We start from the raw sequence: 16,090 nt of genomic DNA on the forward strand, positions 1-16,090 counted from the left end.
TTGTGATAGATGCACTGGACGAGAGCGGCGGGGCCGAGACACGGCTTCGCATCCTCCGCATTCTTGCGGGGAAGCTAGGTGCGCAACGAATCACCGAACTCCCAGCCAACTTCCGGATCATCGTCACTTCTCGCCCGCTTCGCGACATCGAAGCTGAGCTCTCGGGCGCTCCGCATATTCGACGGATGTCCATGGACGACATTTCATCAGCCACCGCAGAGCGCGACATCCGCACTTACGTATCGAAGGAATTGGAAGGGCTCGGAGATTTTGGGGACAGAGAATTTCAAACCCTTGCTGAAAAAGCTGATGGACTTTTTGAGTGGGCGCGTCTTGCCTGCAGATACATCAAAGAGCCCATTCTTGGATCATCACCAATCGCTTGCTTCGACACTGTTGTGTCGCGGGATCCTGCCGAGAGAAGCATGCTGTTGTACGAAATGTATCACCTCATCTTGACGCAGATCATGCCCAAGGATAAGTCTACGAGTTTCCAGCATCCACAGAAACTGTGCTCAACGGCGCTTGCAAACTTTCACTCCGTGATGGGTCAAATACTGGGTACAGCTGAACCCATCCCTTTGGTTTCTCTGAACGCCATGAGGCGCCACTTTCCAGAGAAACGTGACCGTTATGAAGTGGAAGTCGTAGTAAAAGGACTGGGACCCCTCCTCAGCGGCACCACCGACTCGTCCACCCCCATCCGACCCCTTCATGCCTCCTTCCGCGATTTCCTCACAGACCGTGAATGCAGCGGAGAGTTCTTCGTCGATGTGTCGAAGGTACAGCGAGACCTTGCTGTCGCATCACTTCGAGTGATGGAACATGGACTTTCATTCAATATCTGCGATCTAAAATCGTCTTATCTCCCCAACTCCAAAAATCCCGGGCTGCGAGAACGAGTTAAAAAATGCATATCCTCACATCTATCCTATGCCTGCCGATTCTGGCCTGTCCACGTACAAGCAACTGACTTTGATCCGGATCTCGCCAAAGAAATTAAATTATTTTTCGCCCATGAACGACTGTTCTTCTGGCTGGAGGTGCTCTGCCTTATCAATGCGCTGAGCAAGGCAGTCCCCGTACTTCCGCTTATTGCCAAGTGGTTGAAGGTGAGGTTATTGGACGTTGAATAACATGCTAAACAATGCTAAATTATAATCACAGGGTCAGACCGGCTATGAAGATGCCTCGTCCGCTGCAATGGACGTGCAGAGATTTATTCAAGTCTTTGGCGGCATGATCTTGCACAGCACACCTCACCTCTATGTGTCAGCACTGCCATTCTCGCCCGTCAAGTCTGCGCCATCCAAAACGTTTTCTGCGCGGTTTCCTGACTCTCTTCGTGTGGCATCCGGACATGATATCAACTGGACGGCTGTTCAGACTGTGATCAGTGGGCACACTGATGAGGTTAACTCAGTCTCGTTCTCGCCGGATGGGACTCGCATTGCGACTGGATCGGATGATCGTACTGTGCGACTCTGGGATGCAGTAACGGGGAAGCCAGTAGGCGAGCCCTTGCTGGGGCACACTCGCTTAGTTAGCTCAGTGTCGTTTTCGCCCGATGGGACATGCATTGTGTCTGGCTCATACGATGAAACTGTCCGGCTGTGGGATGTAGCAACATGTCAGCCCATTGGTGAACCCTTATTGGGGCATACTTCGTCGGTTTACTCAGTCGCATTCTCGCCGAACGGAACTCGCATCGCGACATGTTCGGTAGATAACACTATTCGACTGTGGGATGCAGCAACGCGGCAGCCAGTTGGTGAACCCTTACAGGGGCACACTCGTTCGGTCAACTCAGTGTCGTTCTCGCGGGATGGAACTCGCATCGTTTCTGGTTCAGACGACAAGACTGTCCGGCTGTGGGAAGCTGCAACAGGGCAACTGGCTGGTGAGCCCTTTCTGGGACACACTGATTGCGTTAACTCAGTTTCGTTCTCTCCGGATGGGACTCGTATCGTATCTGGTTCGGACGATGGGACTGTTCGGCTGTGGGATGTGGCGACGGGGAAGCCTGTCTGCGAGCCCTCGGAGGGGCACACTGATGATGTTCGTTCAGTTTCGTTCTCGCCGGATGGGAGCTGCATCGTGACAGGTTCGGATGATCAAACCGTTCGTCTGTGGGATGCTGCAACAGGGCAGCCAGTCGGTGAGCCCTTGCTGGGGCACACTGATTGGGTCATATCAGTCTCGTTCTCTCCGGATGGGACTCGCATTGCGAGTGGTTCTGCGGATCACACCATCCGACTGTGGGATGCAGCTACGGGGCAGCCAGTTGATCAGCCCTTGCAAGGGCACACCAATTCGATTACCTCAGTCTCGCTATCGCCAAATGGGACCCACTTCGCGACTGGTTCTGAGGATGGCACTGTCCAGCTGTTGGATTCAGCGACAGGGCAGTCAGTCGGGGAGCCTTTGCTGGGGCACACGGCAAGAGTTTACTCAGTCTCGTTCTCTCCGGATGGGACCCGCATCACAACTGGTTCTGCAGATAAGACTGTCCGGGTGTGGGATTTGGCGACGGGGAAGCCTATCTATGAGCCCTTGGAGGAGCACACTGATTGGGTGAGGTCAGTCTCGTTCTCGCCGGAGGGAAGTCGCATCGTGTCATGTTCGGATGATAAAACCATCCGGCTGTGGGATGCAGGAACGGGTCAGCCAGTCGGTCAGCCCTTGCTTGGCCACGCTGCAGAAGTTACATCTGTCTCATTTTCGCCGGATGGGACTCGCATCGTTTCTGGTTCAAGCGATAAAACAATCCGGCTGTGGGATGCAGGAACGGGGCAGCCAATTGGTTGCCCATTGCTGGGGCACACTAATTATGTTTATTCAGTCTCCTTCTCACCGGATGGTACTCGCATCGTTTCTGGTTCCGGTGATAGGACTGTCAGGCTGTGGGATGCAAGAACGGGAATGCCAGTTGGTGAGCCCTTGAAGGGGCACACTGGATCGGTCTACTCAGTATCGTTCTCACCAGATGGGACTCGCATTGCTTCCGGTTCGAGCGATAGAAGGATCCGGCTGTGGGATGTAGGGACGGGGCAGCCAATTGGTTGCCCATTGCTGGGGCACATTGCCTGGGTCAGATCCGTCTTGTTCTCGCCAGATGGCACTCGCATCATTTCTTGCTCATGGGATGGGACTGTTCGTGTCTGGTATGCAATGGTTGCGAAGTCATTGCAGGACCGTGCCGAAGAAGATTGTTCAACATCCTCCCCGCACGGCAGTTGCATCCCACATCCCACAGCGGCCATCCGCACACCCAACACTGCTAACGATGACTTCATTTGCTTCTCATCCAACTCGACTCATGCCCTGCGCGACACTACTGAACTACTTGAGGGTGCCCCCCATGATGACCACAGATCGACGTTTGATTTTCTTGGAGACGATGGATGGATGACGGGACCCAATGGTCGGCTCTTATTCTGGGTACCACCCGCTTCAAGAGATGAATTTAGATATAATCCTGAAACTGCATTGGTGTTACCCAGAGGTGGTGTTGAGCTTGATTTGAGTAGCATGGCCCATGGGACACGCTGGCAGCGCTGCTATGAGGAGTGAGTCTGCAGTGTTTTCTGTTGCTTACAGTTAATTAATTTGATCCTTGTAGCTCTTGATCGTAGCTCTGATCTCGTTCTGGTAAATTGATTTGCAGACTGAAACAATTCAAGGAGTACGATATGGACTGTGCAGTTAATCCATTGTATATTATACCGTAGCATTGGATTCGAGTTTGTGGTAGTACCTCTGAGCGAACGACGTTTTAACTGGGTGACAGATTTTTCAGAGCCACCTAGAATAATGGTAGGGCAGCAAACGTGCTCAGATATGCGGTCGAGCGAAAGTGTGTTCGAGGCCGCCGCCTCACAATGTTGGAGTGAAGAAACTAAAGAATATGGTGGTGGCAGCGGGGAAGTGTTTGGATATTGCAGGTTCATCTGGCTTTGGTTGCACAAGGATTTGAATGTTGAGAGAACTGGATCAATGTGGCTGATTGCGTACAGTACAATATGTGTATGGTGACAAAAATGATGAGAATGACGGGTGCAAGGATATTGGAATGTGAGGCGTGGAAGAACTTGAATAACGACGAAAATGAACGAGCTTCACCAGGGAAGTGCAATGCAGAAAGCAATAATCAGAGGCGACTTTTCATGAAGAAGTCATTCTTGGCACAGACGTACCAAATTATCCTAGTACCACTGCAATGGGCCTGTCCTCCTTGCAAGATAACCGGTTGGGTTGGGAAAAGGGGATGACTGGATGACTGGAAGAAGCAGTTGGGAGTAGCTTCGGGCTCGTCTACATTCAATTGTAATTTCTATGGGGACTCTGCGATAAGTGGATCGTTTGAGTGGTGGTGACATATTCCATGGTCAAGGTCAATTCTTGCAAGACGCTACTAGATGGCCCGGCTCATCATTGAATCGTGACACGATAAAATAACGTGAGGTTCGAAGAAGGGGAATTCCATAAATCCAGGCTTGGGTGAAAGAGTCATTTGAGCCAAGTGACAGCCGAAGCTGAGCAAAATTACGTAACTACCAAGCGACTCAGCAGATAAACCCCTACGTGGGCAGAGAGAGAAGTTCTATATCAATATACCGCGGAAACTGATGCTTCCTGTGGATAGTACTTGCACTGGGTGATAAGGGAAATAGGTATGGTGTGAATATCCGATAAACCCGTGTTGATCGTTCGCTTGCGCTTGCCTCATGCATATGATGATACACCATGCTTCCGTCAACACCCTCCTCCACTCGTCACTCAACCTGTCTCTTCACCATCTGAAATAAAATTCGTTACATCATACGATTCTAAAGACGTCCAGTTGATTTTTTTTTTTCCATTTGTACAATGACCTCTACCTTTGAACGTCGAACACCGGGTATTTGTCATTTTAGGGAGGGGGAACGTGGTCTTACTCGATTCTCAATCTTACGTCTTCTTCTCAAGCCTGGTATTTACCGTCTTAACTCAGTAGGTCCGTGACGTATTCTGGATGGCAGCGCACCTTCCGAGTCGGCGTTCAAACGTTCACTAGCCGGTGATGCATGCTGGACGATACTAAATTTATTAATCCATGAAACTTCTTTCCACGTCTTTACCCTCGCACCGTAGGGCCCGCAAGCTATTATAAATCTCGTAGCACTCACCGATATTCCATTGAACCCCAGGCGATTTCGTTCGCACACGACCAAAAGATCAGATGAAACAAACAGTGTTCTGGCGACCGCTAGCAAGACAAGACATGGAGCAACGTAGTGAAATCCCTAAGTTCATCAAATACCAAAAAAAACTAACAACACAACAAATCACAGCCTGTACGAGATATTCTGTTTGTGAACGTGTTGTGAGCGTGCAGATGTACGTACTGGGAATCAAATGCGCTAAGACAAACCTGCCATCCGTAGTTCAGACTCGAGAAATTCTTCTATTTCCTCGATAGTTAGACGACTGGTAGGAGACCAACATCTTTGAATAAAACTCCACTGTAAATTAGTGACAAACGTTTCCTGAGGACGTTTGGGCTTTACGCCTCTCGAAGATAATACAAGGACACGAATGTTATCCTTGATATCGTGATAAGGTATCATTCCTGTGAGCAACTAAGTCGCAAAATGGTAAGCGGGAGATGCTACGAGGAGATGATGTACCATACCTGTAGAATGATACTACCTATTGAATAGATGTCGGTCTGCTTCGTTGGGACGTATGGATTGATTTCGCCTTTCTGCGCCTCGAATAACTGAGGGTCAGTCCATCGCACAGCTGAGCGGATGCCTCCAGATGGCTGTGCCAAAGTTGGGATTTCCGCGAGCAATGGCATGACTCCGAAGTCGCATAATTGCGCTCTACCCTCATAGTCCACCAGGATATTGAGCTAGACGAGTATTAGCGAACAATACTTCTAGGGACAGCGATCTTACTCCAGAGATATCTCCATGCACAATAGAATGAGCGTGCACTACATTTGAAATCAATGAAAGCCATTGTCACAACAACTGAGAAAAAACACTAACAATAGCCAAGGCCAGCTACTACCTGTTTGGCCTAAGGCCGCACAGATGCAGAGTGAGAAATATTATTTCCGACCAAAAGGCTACTTACGAGATCCAACTTGCACCCTAGTGACAAATGATGACTAGCAATGTAGTCATTCAACGATCCCTCGTTCACCCATGGTGTCACCAATGACGGAAAGTGCCCAAAATCGTGTGCAATTCCATATATTGGCAGAACGTTTTTGTGAAGTAATCGCGCCCAAGATGATATTTTACCCATCAGTTTCTGAGTCATCCGTAAGCAGGTTTTCTTGGGTACGAATGAATGAAAGAACAGACTTGGCAGTGCTTATGTTTCTCATCCTCGTTCGAAAATGGAATTTTCAGCGACTTGACCGCAACCTTGAAACATCATTTGTAGTTTGAGGATCCTAATATGTAAGATGCACTCACATCACGTTTTTGCTTGCCACGATACCACGTTGATCGCCAGACGTCACTATACGTACCCGACAACGTTGGGTATATTTCGCGACGAACAATTTGCCTGGTGAGATCAGTAACGGAGTCGCACTGAGATTCTGCCGCAGAATCATGCTGAAAATTGGCCGGGGTGATTGGTGTCCACCCGCAAGATTCAAATGATGGATTTATAGAGCTGTTGTAAATTTCAGTCAATAAACTCTGAAGGAAGTAATATGTGTACTCAGGAACATCAGTGTTGTGACCTTTCCTCAGGACAGTCCATGAGTTTGAGACGAGTGGACTGGGAACGACGCCTTGCGGATTGGGGTGCGAGAGAGCCATGGGTGCTATTTCTCGGTATGACCATCGAATGAATGTCAAAGGTAACTTCACCACTAGCCCGAAATATGCAAGCAGATCAGAAATGCCGGAGCCCTGTTGAGGGGCTGTCGGGGCATGGTCCAACGCATTGTTAGACATAACTTCTGACCACTGACCCAGCACCAGGATGTGGATATTAGAAGTTAGACGCTGAATGCAGACGGTATTCATACCTTTCGACGGTATGCTATAAATGCAGCAAGGAAGCCTCGTGAAGCATAATTTCAAACGCGTTCCTTAGTTTACAAAGTCACAGTTATCACGATATGCACAACCACCCCACCTGTGTGCGTTGGATGTGCACCATGCTGTAAAAACTTCCTGTCACTGATTATCTGTACAAGCCCCCAAAGTTAGCCCAGCCGCAGTGAACTGGAGGGAATTGAATGTAAGTACATCCACACTATCGTCTCATACAGCTGGGCAAATTCCCAGAGCGGTGAGCGAGCTTCGGATAATCCACATGCACGAGGTGTATTGGCTCAGCAATTAAGAGATACTATTGGCATTGGCAGTACGTTGTGAAGTTATATCGGGTGTTGATGCTGATGGCAAACTTTGTTCTAAAGTTCTGTGGTAATTCTTGCGTATGACTCGGCCTCGAGGTCTGTAGAAGATTGATCGCAGAGTGAGAAGGCAATTGATTTCCGTACGTATTATGAAAACCAGACCGACTACAGGTGTGATTTGTCATAAACCTTGGTACACAGAACAAACTTGGGTTTGATCAGCTTACCTGCGCTTTGACCGGTATCTAAAGACTCACCGGAGAAGACACCACTGTTCTAGTATCAACTGTGCTTCTCGCGGAATAAAGACGCACTTTTACTGAAAGAATTTTCCTCGAAGTTTCCCGAAGGATTGTGGCAGAACGTAGTAAGGGTGGGACAAGTTCATCGGCAAGCTGTAACTGCTGTTGAAACTGAAGTTACTGAATGGTGCACTGCCTATTCAATCGCCGCGAAGTGCGGACCTGGAAAAGACGCTGGTGTCCTGATTGATTGCGGTATTTGAATGCTATTCTTGGAAGAAGCTTAGGATACTTACCACTGCCAGGCCACCTGATCGATCAGATATTATCGATAATCGATGACGGACAAGGGCACACACAAAACCCACTGACTTACCAGCGCTCGTCACGGCGGTTCCGCGAACATCCGAACATCGGAGTATCAGACCTCAGTAGAGTGCTATTGCGTACTCGTATGGCCCGGGTACTATGTATGGTATGTCACAGCTACCAGACTTAAATCCACGAAGACCGACTCGGACTTCACAGCATAAGAGGGGTGTTTAAACCTGCTTGCCGGGTACATGACAAGTGTCCATGTCTAGCCTGTAGGTATTACGTTGTTCGCGGAGAAGCACTGGTCGGCCACTAGACAGCACCGAGTTGTACTCCCTGGAGTTTCGTCTGAGCTGTTCTTGTGATACGAGAAACTATCAAACTTCTGGTGAAGTTAACAGCATTGTGAGTGCTCGTGTCAACACTATTGCAGGAAGACCACTCGATATTACAAGGGTCTACCAGTTGAACTCCGCAAACCTACTTCAAACTTACGATTACCTGCCACAGGGAATTCATTAATTTGGGCTCAGCCGCCGTGAATAGGTGGATGGTCACCTGGTGTTGTGGAGGAATTACAGCCAATATTGCAGGTTCTGGCAGGTCAGAAGACTCGCAAATGAGTGCTCGTGCTAATATGTCATGGCAAGTTTATGCTCATGGTTTACTTCTGTGAAATTTGCAAGATGCTCCCAATCCAATAAATATGAGTTCGTTCTCCACTTGCTGTAGCTCCTGACACTTTCCATTCTCGAAAGATCTATCCACTCTTCTCTTCGTTGCTGTTCCAGCATAATGTCACGACCAGCTGCGGAGGATTCACAATCCGACAGCAAGTAGTCTTCTACCTGGTGGATCAAACGTTGATGACAAATGATTAGGAACTGACTGGATGAAACGGCTGCGCATTAATTGCTCGCAGTCTATCTCACGCTTCATCAGTCAGAGTGCCACTTCAGTGAGCACTTGCTTATCAATGGGCGTCTTGCAGTCATTGACCGAATTCTGTGTACTGTAGGGCAATGACTCTGACGAATCAAAAAATGTCCCGGATCTTACGACGAGTGGCACTGACTCTGAATCGCCTTGTATTGTTTCGCCCTTTGGGTCGCTTTCAAGTTTCGAGGACCTTGCACCTTCGGTAGCATGCGAAGACCCTTACTGCGAGGGTGATCTTCGTTCATCACCAACGCAACCTTACCCAAAAATGTATGTATATTCCCTCCAAAACATACAGTGCTTTGAGCTGAGACTGGACATCTTCATTCCAGAGATGTTGACCTCAAAAAATACTGCGAGGAACCTGAGGATCTCACGGCTTATATTTTACGCACCGAGAATTACCCCCGCAGTAGTGGCGGATTCGGCAGCGTCTGGAAGTGCAAATTGAAAAGTTCCTTCCTCCGGAACGGTATCATAGTTCGTTCATTAATTGAGTTTTTTTTCAAAGGATTAGCTTAATCCCAATAGATACACCCGCGAAACGTCGCAGTCAAGGCTTTCAGAGTGCCATCAAGAAAGTCAGAAGACATGAAAAAATTGATCAAGGTTAGTTCTCGTGTAGTCAATGTATGGGGCATCTACCATCGCTTTCCAGAAACTACGTCAGGAAGTCTTTGTTTGGCAACAGCTGGAACACTCGCACATACTGCCTCTGTATGGCACTACGGACGACTTTGAAGTTGTCCCGGCACTAGTGTGTCCATGGATGGAAAACGGTTCTCTCCATGAATATCTGGATATAATATGGAGTGAGCAGTTACCGCCCGAAGCACATAGCCTCTTTCTTCTTGTGAGCATTTCTTATCTATATCTTATGAGCGCACCCTCAGACCAGTTGAAATACAGCTCTTCCAAGTTGTTTCAGGTCTGCAGTATCGTGAGTGAATTTAGTTGTGGCTATGTGACCTCATTTGGACGATACACCATGAATCAGTGCATTCTAAAAACATTATACACGGAGACCTTATGCCTGTATGTCACAATTTTTCACTAGTCAGTCCGCGTTACTCATAAAATTTTAGCCTAATGTTCTGATCGACGAGAACGGGAACGCCCTCCTTGCGGACTTTGGCCTGTCGCGCCTGCTGGCAGATCACGAGACATCTTTCTTCGCATCTAACAGATCAGGCGCAATTCGTTGGGCTGCTCCTGAAATTATACCGCTTGATACTGAAAAGCCCAACGAAGTTGTTGAGCCAAATAAGGCGAGCGACATCTATTCATTTGGTTGCATTATGATGCAGGTAACGGAGACCCTCTTATCTGTAGCGAATGAATGATTCTGAATATTTTGTTAGGTGCTCTCTGGCTGCCCCCCGTACTTCGACATGAAGTTGGAGCCTCCTGTTATTGTGGCCAAATCTCAAGGCAATTCGTCAAAACGACCCGAACAGCCTGCAATTTCTGACATTTATTGGCGCTATATTGAACGATGTTGGTCGACACAGATCAAGACGCGGCCCTCGGTTGATCAAGTTCTGGACTATATAAAGGCAGAATACGACAGACATAGGTTATTTTCAAACTAAGTTAGGTGTTCCTGCCAGCGATACAAACGAGTTGATCTCGAATACCACATTTTCTCGTGTCCTTGCAGTCGCAACGCATGTTGTATCTATTCCATCATGACACAGTCTGGTACTACGTACTATCGCATCCTCCTGACTCCGCGACATTCAAGTCGTTAATGCAAATTGCAATATCATTCGGTTCCGCCCTCAATTTGCAAAGACTCGACTCTCGTTGACTCATACCCCACTGCTTGCTGTACAGAACGGTGACGAGAGCTCTCAGGTAGTCGAGTCATCGTGACTGACCAAGTCAGAATGTCACAGCCAGTCTGGCAGTTTATAAGCGCAGGCTATAGTGTCAATATGATATATCATATTACTGTGATTGAAGTAAATTCGTGATATATCCCTGCCGTCGAGCTAACACACAAGGCAATGATATATCACTCACAGTGCGCTGATATATCACCTGTTGCACCATTGCTATTGCGCATTTGGCTGCGCTATTCTTAGCCTGTGTGGTACCTGCGCAGGTCAGATTCCCATATGTCTAACAGGGCACAACGCTTAATAAACATCATAGAACTCTATTCCCCAATTGGCCTATGTGGTGATTGTGCCTTTCGTGATGCGTTCAACGTGGTCACAGATCACCACCTATCACCACCCTTATAAGCACTGGCTGGTCAAGATTAAGGAAACAAACCTTTGGCTTACATGGATGAGACTACTTTGCTTTCCTCAAGAGTCGATAAGCTGGCCGCAATGGTGGAATCTCGCTTCAGTGCACTTGTGACACAGGTCGAACAGCTCGTGCATAGTATAGCTGCATTGGCAGGAAAAGCAGAGCTTCCCTCAGAATCTAAATTCGTCATTGTTTGATTGGCTCATAAATTGGCCAACCTAGTATAGATCAATCAGTATCGAAATTCTATATGTCCTGAATTAAACATACATATTACAGTGACATATTTCCATATTATATGGCAGGCTATACTGTCAGATTGAAGCTTAAAGGTATGTGATAAGACATACACCTTGATGCACAATGTGTCTAGTTCCTTGATGTCTGTAGCTTGATGCTTCATGAAGCATCAAGCTACAGACATCAGGAACAATGCCCATTTATCTGTAGCTTGAAGCATCAAGCTACAGACATCACATCAGGAAATTCTCACATTCCTTAATCTCCTTAATCAGCTTAACCTACTTATCTGAAAACTTGTTTGCTCTCTCTCACATTATTTACCTGGCATATTTCATATTTCTCTAGTGTGAAGCATAATAAAACATATATATCAATATACCTCAACATTTCCTTTCTGAATATATTCAAGTTGAAATGTTGGACAAGTAGATCCACCTTTCAACAAGACACTTAAGTGTATTAAGTCTGTTTAAGGACAAATAAAGTAATGTGAGAATTTCCTGATGCAGGAACAATGCCCATTTTGAACAGGTACGCCGCCTACCTAGCTTCTTTGCATCTCTGCACTGAAGCTTCACACTTTCCCACGATGCCTCATTTCGCCCAATTTGGGCAGGTACGCCTTCCTGGCTTCTTTGCTGCATCTCTCACTGCAGCGCTGAAGCTTCACACTCTCCCATGATGCTTTGTTTCACCCATTTTGAGCAGGTATGTCCTTCCTGGCTGCTTTGTGTCTCTGTGTTGAAGCATCATGCTTTCCCATGATGCTTCAGATCTTTTGTTTCGCTCATTTTGGACAGGTACACCCAATTTTGAGCAGGTACGTCCTTCCCGGCTGCTTTGTGTCTCTACGTTGAAGCATCATGCTTTCCCACGATGCTTCAGATCTTTTGTTTCACTCATTTTGAACAGGTACACCCCTTCCCAGATCTTTTGATTCACCCTATTTAGCAGGTACATCCCTCCCTGGGTTCTTACCTCCATTCGTGGCTTCCATCCTCGGCTTTTTCAGGCTTATTGCCTTCATCCCCGGCCTTTCCCCCCCTTCTCCACAGTTCTTGATCCGTCTAGCCAATTAATTTGATGCTAATGATTGAGATTAGATACGCTGTAGTGTATACCATGTTTATATGATTTTTCTCACTAAGTCTGTCACTGTGACACCGAATGAGAATCAGGATTCACCATTACTACTTGAAATTTCACTAAGTCCTGTCCATAGTATGTACAAATGCATATACAGCGCTGTGCACATGAAATGTTGTCAAGTTCAGTATGTATATACAAGTTCAGCACTATGCATGTGATTCACAATGAACTTACTTGTGCACATGAAATTTTCACTAAGTCAGACGCTGAAAATACTCTCATATTTGTAGGTAAGGAATCAATGTGTATTAATGAGTCAATGGTGCCCCGAAAGGGTATTACAATACATGCAGTATGTATGGACTAATATAATGAAAGCATCGCTACAAAATATTGATGGGCAAGCAACTCAGGCGCTGGATTTACATTTCCTGTCATAATATTAGCACTGTCCAAGTCCAACGGTGACAATAAAAGTACATACTTCTTTTGAGTGACGTTCTCCACCTCGCCTGTCCTGAGTCTCTTCGCACTCCTGCCTATCATGTTTGCTTGTGCCATGCATGTTGACTCCTGGCGAACCCGACCTGTCTTCTGGAGAGGTATATTGACTGAGGGAGATGGGTTAGTAGAAGGTTGGGAAGGTCGCGGATGGGTAAGTGCTGCTGGGGTAGGCTCTGCTGGGGTAGGTGCTGCTGAGGTAGGTGCTGCTGAGGTAGGTGCTGCTGGGGTAGGTGCTGCTGGGGTAGGTGCTGCTGAGGTAGGTGCTGCTGGGGTAGGTGCTGCTAGAGTAGATGTAGGTGCTGCTGAGGTAGGTGCTGCTGGGGTAGGTGCTGCTAGAGTAGATGTAGGTGCTGCTGAGGTAGGTGCTGCTGAGGTAGGTGCTGCTGGGGTAGGTGCTGCTAGAGTAGATACATCATGGACTGCAGTAGCAGCGAGATGAACAACTTCATCAGGGAATCAATTGGTTACCATGGGGAGAGGAACATCGTGGACTGCAGTAGTAGCAGCAGGATGGGCGACTTCGTCAGAGAGATGACTGGTTACCATGGGGAGAGGAACTGGAACTTCCTGTGTGATGCCAGGAGTGGTGAAAGAACAACTGTCAAAGTTGAACGTTGGCACTGTCAAAGGCGCAGTGGGAGATGTTGTCAGCGTCAAATTACTCATTGGATTCCAGAATTTGGACTCCTTCCTCCACGATGTGATGGGAGTATCAGGCAAAGGAGGTGCCAAAGGAGGTACCAATGACATTGATGGAAATGCAGGGAGTGTGGGTGTTTGAGGCCGAGGTAACAATGACAAGGGTGGTTGGCTGAAAATGCTGGGATCAAAATCCCAAGAGTATGAGTCGTTGAGTCCTTGTGAGCTGATGCAAGAGGGCCCTGGCAAGTCAAAGGGCAGCAGGCTTTTGGGGACTCTCATCGGGGTCACTGCAGGCAATGAGAGAGCCGCCTGCAATGAGGTGCTCACATCCGACATCGTCGGGCCCTCAAAGGAATTCTCTTCTTGTTCCGCAGGGGGCATGTAGTCCAACACATGCTTCTTCCTGTCGTCCTCGGCTGTACATTTCATTAGTAGATACATCTTCAAAAGAAAGAAAAATACATACTAAAAACTGTCCCAAGATAGCTCAGGTATGGGTTGAGATGCTTGTCTGTGAAATTCGAAGTCGCCTGCTTCCACGTAAGGCCAGCTTGATTCATGCCTGTGTGGTAGCTAAAAACAATTAGCATTAAGAATGGGGAATATACATATCAGAACCTACATACCTCAATACATTAAGCATGCCTCCAAGGCAAGGATTGGGGCCTCCACCAATGACTGTCCACTCCCAACCTGTTAGTTGTCTCACCGCATCAAAAAATTGTGATATTGGGCTGATACACTCCTCTAGCACCCTGATTAATATGATAGTATGAGCAAGACATAGAAACAGACCAATTTCACTCACTTTGCATACTGCGCGTTGGTAGGTGTTCTGGTTGCTGCAGCTTCGGAGAGGATAGTAGAAGCCTTGGCTTCACGTTCTTCGGCAGCCTTCGCCTTCCATAATAACTGAATTTCTAACGGCGCGGCCTCATATGCCGCTTTTGTTGACTCCCTGACTGCCATCAATTTCTCGTTCTTAGTTACGAGCAAGCCGCACTTGATTTTCTCCTTGATCTGTGACCGTACAGCAGCATTGTAGTTCATTTTGGAAAATATTTCCACCTCAGTATGGACCCGGGTTCCTTTTGCCTTGTTGCCGATCATCTTGGTAATTGATTTCGTCATTGTGTTGAGTTGCGACCGACCACTTTTGCGAGATCTATAATTGAACCAATTTTTAAGTTGCTGTTTGAAATTGTTTTTGAAATGAGCGTTTCTTTGAGTCAAAAATCAAATTCATCGTTATTAACCTTCTTGCACGCCTCAACTGCCTTTCCCAGTTCCATATTCTCAGCCTCACTAAGCTCCGAAGGTGACTTGTCTGGGTGCAGCACGTTGATTTCAGGCCATCGCTGTAAGAACTCCATGCTAATGTTAGACCAGAAATTTAATAAAGTACCCTGAAGCTGCTGTTTCAGGAACTCGCTGAATTGAGACTCAAGGTAATCTCTTTGTTCAGCGCTTGTCCAGTGAGATCCAACCATCTGTCAATGGTAGTGTGATCAATGACAGCATATTAATATTGAAGGTGTGCTGTCACCGCTTACCTTGTCTTTTTTTGGTCTGCGTCCGGTTAGTCGGCTAGAAGGCTTTAGAGTGCTGTGATTGATCTCAGCAACTGAATGGGATGATTTTAGACATCACTTACTTTTGTTTTGCTTCTGGCTGTAAGATTTTCACGTAGTTCAGGTGTGGCTGACCAAACTAAACATACAGTCAAGCCTCAAAATAAGGTTCAGCCATCTATGAAGGACCAATCATGTTCCTTTATTTGTATAGTACATCGTGTTGGAGTTATATTTCATATCGTATATATATAAACCATGACAAACCCAAAATGAAAAGCTACTGCTGTCAAGACGTCAAAGCCTCACCCCCATTTAGCAGTAACACATATTCATTTTCAAATGAGTGATTCAACTTGTACTTGTATGGTCTGCATCCAGCCGTGCACTCCATCCTCGGTGGAATGACTAACCTTCACCATAAACGAGCTTGCTGCTGCTCTGCAACTGATCAGAGACCAGGACAGTGAGTAAATTTTGATTGTTTTCCTTGATACTCAATGTTCCATATTATCTACACAGAAATCTTCCAGGCACACAACAACCCTGCTGCCAAACTCAACTCTGCTGCCAAACTGCCTTCTCCTGCCACAAATGGTTGCCCTGCTTGCATTTTCCGTGCCCACCGCCACCAGTGTTATGTCTGCCGTGCTGAAATTCATGGTGAACCTTGCAAAACTGAATCTCAGCCTGGTACCACTGGTGAGTGATTTCCTCTTCATGAAGTTCTGATCCTGATTTTTCATTTTAGCACGTACACCCACTACACAGAATGGTGGATCATCTCCCAGCAGCGCTATTGTAGTAGAATGATTTATTGTTTGACCTATGTGTACCTACGTACCTACTGGGTTTGATTAGTTTACATATATCCATGTCACTTTCTTGTCAACTTGTCAATGCTATCAATTGTT

The 16,090-nt window shown here is 47.0% G+C and overlaps 4 protein-coding genes across 4 annotated transcripts; 2 read left to right on the forward strand and 2 right to left on the reverse strand.

Moving 5' to 3' along the window:
- The first annotated feature begins 2,750 nt into the window (after positions 1-2,750).
- EDB93DRAFT_603637 (WD40-repeat-containing domain protein) lies at positions 2,751-3,826 on the forward strand. The gene is made up of 2 exons (XM_041456842.1): positions 2,751-3,569; positions 3,623-3,826. The coding sequence occupies exons 1-2, from the start codon at positions 2,923-2,925 to the stop codon at positions 3,627-3,629; spliced, it is 654 nt and encodes a 217-aa protein (XP_041305851.1). The 5' UTR covers positions 2,751-2,922; the 3' UTR covers positions 3,630-3,826.
- A 1,651-nt stretch (positions 3,827-5,477) lies between these two features.
- On the reverse strand, positions 5,478-7,003 carry EDB93DRAFT_1208778 (kinase-like domain-containing protein; the record flags this gene model as incomplete). The annotated part of the gene is made up of 8 exons (XM_041451015.1): positions 6,724-7,003; positions 6,471-6,675; positions 6,357-6,419; positions 6,124-6,303; positions 6,036-6,066; positions 5,943-5,980; positions 5,675-5,896; positions 5,478-5,621 (listed from the first exon to the last, which is right to left on the reverse strand). Coding segments are annotated over exons 1-8 (1,122 nt in total), but the record flags the coding sequence as incomplete, so codon positions are not given.
- A 2,360-nt stretch (positions 7,004-9,363) lies between these two features.
- EDB93DRAFT_603659 (kinase-like domain-containing protein) lies at positions 9,364-10,740 on the forward strand. The gene is made up of 6 exons (XM_041456843.1): positions 9,364-9,477; positions 9,527-9,721; positions 9,778-9,808; positions 9,866-9,903; positions 9,954-10,175; positions 10,230-10,740. The coding sequence occupies exons 1-6, from the start codon at positions 9,460-9,462 to the stop codon at positions 10,458-10,460; spliced, it is 735 nt and encodes a 244-aa protein (XP_041305853.1). The 5' UTR covers positions 9,364-9,459; the 3' UTR covers positions 10,461-10,740.
- A 2,679-nt stretch (positions 10,741-13,419) lies between these two features.
- Positions 13,420-15,789, reverse strand: EDB93DRAFT_1105442 (uncharacterized protein; the record flags this gene model as incomplete). The annotated part of the gene is made up of 9 exons (XM_041447504.1): positions 13,420-14,021; positions 14,072-14,178; positions 14,232-14,360; positions 14,414-14,796; positions 14,862-15,095; positions 15,159-15,210; positions 15,260-15,306; positions 15,590-15,623; positions 15,716-15,789. The coding sequence occupies 9 exons, from the start codon at positions 15,787-15,789 to the stop codon at positions 13,420-13,422; spliced, it is 1,662 nt and encodes a 553-aa protein (XP_041305854.1).
- Between the last annotated feature and the right edge of the window lie 301 nt (positions 15,790-16,090).

This window comes from Suillus bovinus (genome assembly GCF_016758785.1).
Source record: "Suillus bovinus strain UH-Sbo-P2 chromosome Unknown EDB93scaffold_44, whole genome shotgun sequence".
Classification (NCBI taxonomy): domain Eukaryota; kingdom Fungi; phylum Basidiomycota; class Agaricomycetes; order Boletales; family Suillaceae; genus Suillus; species Suillus bovinus.